The 6,115-nt window shown below is 39.9% G+C and overlaps 1 protein-coding gene across 2 annotated transcripts; it reads right to left on the bottom strand.

The window, feature by feature from the left end:
• Positions 1 to 3,544: 3,544 nt before the first annotated feature.
• Positions 3,545 to 5,647, bottom strand: LOC108031112 (uncharacterized). 2 transcript variants are annotated; one of them, XM_017104324.3, is made up of 7 exons: positions 5,558 to 5,647; positions 5,177 to 5,311; positions 4,977 to 5,115; positions 4,785 to 4,914; positions 4,547 to 4,641; positions 4,073 to 4,309; positions 3,545 to 4,012 (listed from the first exon to the last, which is right to left on the bottom strand). In XM_017104324.3, the coding sequence occupies exons 2-7, from the start codon at positions 5,248 to 5,250 to the stop codon at positions 3,911 to 3,913; spliced, it is 777 nt and encodes a 258-aa protein (XP_016959813.1). In that variant the 5' UTR covers positions 5,251 to 5,311; positions 5,558 to 5,647; the 3' UTR covers positions 3,545 to 3,910. The 2 variants fall into 2 exon arrangements, with proteins under 2 accessions (XP_016959813.1, XP_016959812.1); XM_017104323.3 differs by having other exon boundaries at positions 5,177 to 5,314; positions 5,558 to 5,643.
• Positions 5,648 to 6,115: the final 468 nt, after the last annotated feature.

Below are 6,115 nucleotides of genomic sequence, written 5' to 3'. Positions count from 1 at the left end.
GATTTTCAGAAACATTTGTTGTCTAATTTAGTGTTTGTACTTATTGTGAAAATTATCAGCCTTATGGTATGTCACCTTGTAAATGTCAAGTGTTGAACAGCTCCGTTAGGAATGCAGTGCTCAATAAGCAGTTTTACAACACTTAAAATATTGTACTTCTATAACACTGTTAGTGAAAATATGAAGTTGATTACAGGGCACCAACAATTCGACTAGATCTATTTCCACTAGATCTATATGTTTTTGCGATCACTCGCACGGCAAATGCTAAAGCAAAGTGAAAAGCCTGAGTGGGGCCAAGAATTCGCTTAATTAGAGGTCATAGGCTCCAGCGTGATCGTGTTTATATAAATAATATATGAAATATCATTTGCGATCCGTAGATACCAGTTTGTGGAGTTTCTCGACAAATATTTCAGCTATCAAAGGTCGCGCCTGCCCACGAAATTGGTTCTGCACCAACCTTGTCGCTTTGATAAATAAGCAGAAAAGCAAAATAAAAATAACAAAAAATTAAATGGGCAGACAGTAAAAATACGCTAATGTTAACGAACTTTGTAAACTTAAAGGCAAGGTTGCAAGCAGAAAAGCTCCAAAATAATGCGAGACGTAAAAAGGCAAACTTAAAAGCAAGCAATACTATACACATACGTAGTATAAAGTCGCGGAGCGTTAAAAATAAAATATCAGACACGCAACAGCGACGGCGGCAGCAGTGTTTTCTATAGAAAACCAAAATTATTTCCTGTTTTCAGCAATAGCAACCGCGTGAGGTGGAAACCGAAAATATCGCCCTGCAGGCGGAGATAACAGAGTTGGGGGCGTCGTCTATAACAGGCCGTGGTGAATCCGAAACGCATTTCGTTTGGCCATTGCAGTTTGTTTACCATCAGCTTTTGGCCACAAGCCTTATGGCGAACGTACACCCCATGGCATAGGCCACAGCCAGTACCCCACACCCCATGCCCCACCGCTCGGAATTAAAACGACGCAGTTGAGAGAGAAGCCGAGACGGAGGCGGAGACGGAGACACAAAGGGGCTCCAAACAATGCGTAGAAGAGGTGATTGATAACAAGGTGCGCCTTACAAATGTTCACCGCCTGCCCTCGGCGGGCAGCACAGGAATTCGTTTAGACCTCCAATCTGTTCGGAACTCTGTATGCTTATCTTATTTGGGCCCTGATTTGGGGATCACACAGTAGCAAAATTTGGCGACAAGGTTATTGCTAAATAATGCTTATATGGGGAGAAATTAAAAAAAAAATAGAAAAAGTTGGTCTTTAAAATGTACTTTTTATTGTAGTTGACATTTAAAAGTTAGTTGACCATTTTTTATATTTTTTATACTATTACTTACGATGATTTTCCATAAAAAAGGCTGCAATTTTGTTGTCTTTTAGTTTATATGGTTCTTTGTTATGGTCATTTTCTTGTAAAACAGATCCTAGCTTTTATTCTAGTGTTTTTAAGAGTAACTGAAGAATTTTTTACAGTGCCTGTAATTATTCGGTTACATTGGGCGCTACAAATAGAGGGTGAATATGTTCGGCGCACACAGCTGCACTCATGTAAACATGTGGCCACACGCACAAGGTTGTGGAGGAAGAAGTGCATCGAGCAGGCGAAAAGAAGAAGCAGAGCTGAAAAAGGACAACGAGCTGAGCACACACTTACACACACTTCTAAATTGATAGAAAGAGGGAGCAGTCAAGCTTCGTGTATTTTTGGCACACAGCCCCCCTTGATTTGCCTCTCTTTCACGCCCTCGCTTATCCCATTTCGCCTTGGTGCATTCAACCTGCTGGGGAGCGAGACAGGTGCATTTACAGTTCCTCGAGATCAACTCAACAGCTGTATGAGTGATGGCGAATTGGGGAGAGAGTGGGAAAGAGTGGGGAGACTTAGTTTACGGCGTTTATGCGAATACCATTCCAAATCAAGTTCAGTCAAAAATGTTCGCATCATGATTTACCTCAATTTCAATAAAAATTAATGGTTCCGAAAAAAACTTTATTTCTTGGACCCAAATAATATTGAACAAATTATATCTTATTTTATTAGTAATAATTAAAATTTGTTTAGACATAATAAATAAAATAAAGTGTATTTATGAACTCAAAGAATGACGCATAAACATGACATTAACTTAATTCCCAGTATTACAGATCTCATAAAGTGCATAGCTTAAGTCCAGAGAGAGAGAGAGAACAGGACTTTGGAGACAACGCAATTTGCTGAACTTTAATGCGTAGCAAGGCGAATCGAAAAGTGCAGTAAACAATGAAACGTTGCTAACTGCTTCCCCTATACCACCCCACACCACCCAGCCCCACCCCCTTTTCCATGCTTTGTTATTGTTGGCCTGGCTTATAGGGGGTTGTTGTTGCTGCGTAGCTTTTCTGGTTGCTGTTGCGGGCTGGATAAGGCGATGGCGCATGCAACAAATTGCGTTCTACCAACAACAGAAACAACGACATTCAGAGATGAGATACAAAAGAATAAATCTAGAAATAGTGAACAAAAGTAGAAGTGTTATGAACATTAAAATATTATAAAAAATGTCTATTTACAATGTAAAAACACCCCTATATAAACTAGTTTCTTTCAAGTATTTGTAATCTTAAAAACAAAACTTGAATATTAATGATTGAGATTTTTTTGTTATTAAATGGATAATTTATTTTCGCCTGAAATAAAATAAAAACAATTTAAGATTTCATTCCTTCTTAAGAATACATATGATGATAAAATAGCAACGCTGAGCAGAAGACAACACAAAGACCACAATGAGTCGCCCCTCGATGACGTAGTTTGTTTTCCAGCTGAATTCCAATTGCAATTGTTCAAATTACCCCACTTGGACGAGCAAACCAGAACGCTCTTAGAGAACGAGGAAATATTCGAGATAGGAAAATGTTCTGCTGGGGAAGGGTGGGAAAGGAGCTCCGGTTTTCTCACCACCAGCGAATAGAACCATCCGCATCCACCTCCCTCTCCGGCACACCGAAACAGTCGGAGTTGTCGTCATTCAAGGAATGATTAACAAAAGCAGTTGATTGAACTTTGTTTGGCCTCCGCACATCCCACGGCGAATGTTTGTGCTGGTGTGTACTTGAAATGCCCCACTTTGCGGTGTGGGGCTAATAATTTCGGGTGTTAATGACCAGAGCGCTGACTTTGAACGCTGCAAACAAGTCCGGCAATTGTGTTCCAACGATTGATGGGGAATACTGGCTGCGCCAGGAAATTCCAGATGCGTTTCGGGATCCCCTTTTCGATGTTTTTCATGGGAAAATACCCACCGTCCTGTAGTCTAACTTGAACTGCTCAAAGGCGATTATATGATTGTTTGATTTGAAAGCACAAAATGTTACAAAATAAAGATTATTATTCACATTTCTTATACGGTTGTAAAATTGAAATGATTTAAAGAGCATTTTCCAGCTTGACGCAGACGACTCGAGATGAACAGCTGTCAAATGGTGGGCGTTTTGGCTAACGCCCGGAAAATGGTCCCAGTGGAGGTGTCATTAGACTCATATATTCGGTTTTGTATTTTGTATATTGCTTGTCGCTTAATATTTTAGATACATAGCTACAATTCGGTTTGTATATGTAAAAAACACGATTTGCTGACACACACATAAAGGCAGAGATTCTTCAACAGTATACAAAAGAACGTATGCGTTTGGACGGAACATGACTTACGGCTAATTACGCAGATTCGTGTATAAAATTTGTGGTATTCGAGAGGCGCATCTCTAAGGCACTGAACTGGTGGATGGAATGTACAATATAGTTTAAGAAATGTTTAAGTGCGAAGCTTCGGGCTTGTCTTGTGCTGCTTTCGGACGGTCTAGATTGTGCAATTTCGTTGTGAGCCCCCTTGATGGATGGGAAATACTTGGTTTAGCCCACGGGCATGGTGGACACGGTGCTGTGGGGAGTGGTTGGTCGCGATCCGGCCAGTGAATTGGCGGTGGAGGCGTGCAGCGAAGCCATTGTGCCCATCTGAAAAGTAAAAGGAGTCATTAAAGTCACAATTTAAGTTATATTGCATTTTAAGCATACGCGTAAATGGGCCAGATCCTCCAGTTTGGTGAGATCCACCAGTTCCAGGAACAGGGAGTACACCACAGCCCAGCCATAGATGCACAGCACACAGAAAATCGTCCACAGGAGCACCATAATCACGTTGTAGGCAAAGTACAGATCGTTGACAATGGCGAAGAAGATTAGGGCCAAAGCCCGCCAAACAGTGAAGACGGCAAAGGTCCACAGCCAGGGCAATACCTTCCGCTCGTATTCCTAAAGTGGGTTCAAATAAAATCTCAGATTAGCAGGGGTTTTTTGCAAGCAGACTTTCGCCAATCAATGGGTTTTCAGTGCTAATTTCTATGTTATGACTGTGCAGGATGCGTTTGTTACCCTTTTGCTCAGTAAGCGTTTCTGTGCTCCCAGTTTTTTATGCTTTTGGGCAATGAGAAATGTAAATGAATTGCTTGCTTATAGCTGTGGTATCCCAGATCCCGGACCCAAACTTACCTTGCGCAGGGCCACGCAGAGCAGGACGCTGGTCACAAGGTTTATCAGCGCCAGGACAAGTGAGAATAGTGAAAAGACAATCAGCATGTTGCGAACTGCAAGGATAATAAGGAGAATATAAGGGATATTATAAAAGGGAAAAAGGATTGCCAATAGGATTATATATTGACATAGCTTATGGTACAATAGAAATCCAAAAACTCATAAAATCACGGTTTTCCCCGTTAAAGAACCTTACCATGCTTGTTGCCCACATAGACAAACTCATAGGATATGATATAGTAGCCATAATGTGTGGATCCTGGCGCGGCCATCGCATAGCAGTAGATGTCGAAAATACTCGTGCCAATGGTGAAGAGTGATAGGAACTGAAAGGGGGTAATATGATATAAAAAATGGGTATATCTTTATAAGGATTTTCAGCTCCTACAATGGCAAACAGTCCAACGAGCATGGCACCCTTTTGTATGTCGATGTACTGATTGTTTTTGAGCAGCGGTCGTTGGTACCAGGGAATCCTCACGGACCGCGTGGATCGGGACATCTTGGAGTGCAAATTCGTCGAGGATCTGAGGGGATATACTTGTCAGCTTGGATTAAATACCCTTAAGAGTATATAGCTCCACTTACCTTCCCGTGGCGTGGGAGTAAACCGACGGATTGGAGCGATATGTGGAGGGCGTTTTCCTGCCGTAATTCATCATGAAGCCTTTGAAGTCAAGTGGTGTGTAAAAAGTGAGGATCCTTTATCAATCCCTTAATCAGCTACTAAAACATTTAAAATGTTACTATTATTCGAGGCAATGTTAAATATTTTGTTTACTGAGCAGGGCGTGTTTGCTTAATTGTGTATTTTGGGTGTGTCAAGCAAGGCTTAACATTTTCGAAAACTTTGAGCACGATTTAATCACTCTTAACGAGAGTTTTTTCAAAATCTCTTTCTTCCAGGTCACTCCAATATCTCTGCAGTCTTTACGAATTCCTTTACTAAGGGTCTTTGCATTTATTTACCTTTAAAAAACGAAAAATTAATCACCTCGCAACGCATTAAAAACAAAACACACGAATCAGGGCTTAGCTATTTCCAGGGACGGAAGCAACAGGCAGAAAATCGATAAGTGAACTAGTTCGATTAACCAGCTCGATAAATCAGCTGGCGCGCAAGTTAAAATATCTAAGGTTTTACTTGTTTTAAAATTGTTTTTTTGTTTGTTTACAAATTTAATTATAAATCAACAAGTATATATGTATATTATTTTTTAGTTAAGGAATTATACCATTTTTGTTTTGGCAACTAAAAGTAAATGGAGTCTTTGGGGAATATTCAGGAGATAAAAAATAAAAACAGAACTGGTGTTTATATTTCTTAATTAGGGTACTCCCAGAACTATTATTGAATTTTCATTAACTATTTATCAGTTGTTCCATACAAAGTTAATTTCAAGAAATTTAGGAAATGCAACAGGTTGTTGCCCTCATTATATTTAAATATAATGGAAATTCTTGAACATTGTAGCATTATCAGTAGGTAAGTTTTAATTTAAAATAAAATTACAATTTATAATAATT

This window comes from Drosophila biarmipes, chromosome 3R, assembly GCF_025231255.1.
Source record: "Drosophila biarmipes strain raj3 chromosome 3R, RU_DBia_V1.1, whole genome shotgun sequence".
Taxonomy (NCBI): Eukaryota; Metazoa; Arthropoda; class Insecta; order Diptera; family Drosophilidae; genus Drosophila; species Drosophila biarmipes.
This window is presented reverse-complemented; position numbering and strand designations above follow the sequence as displayed.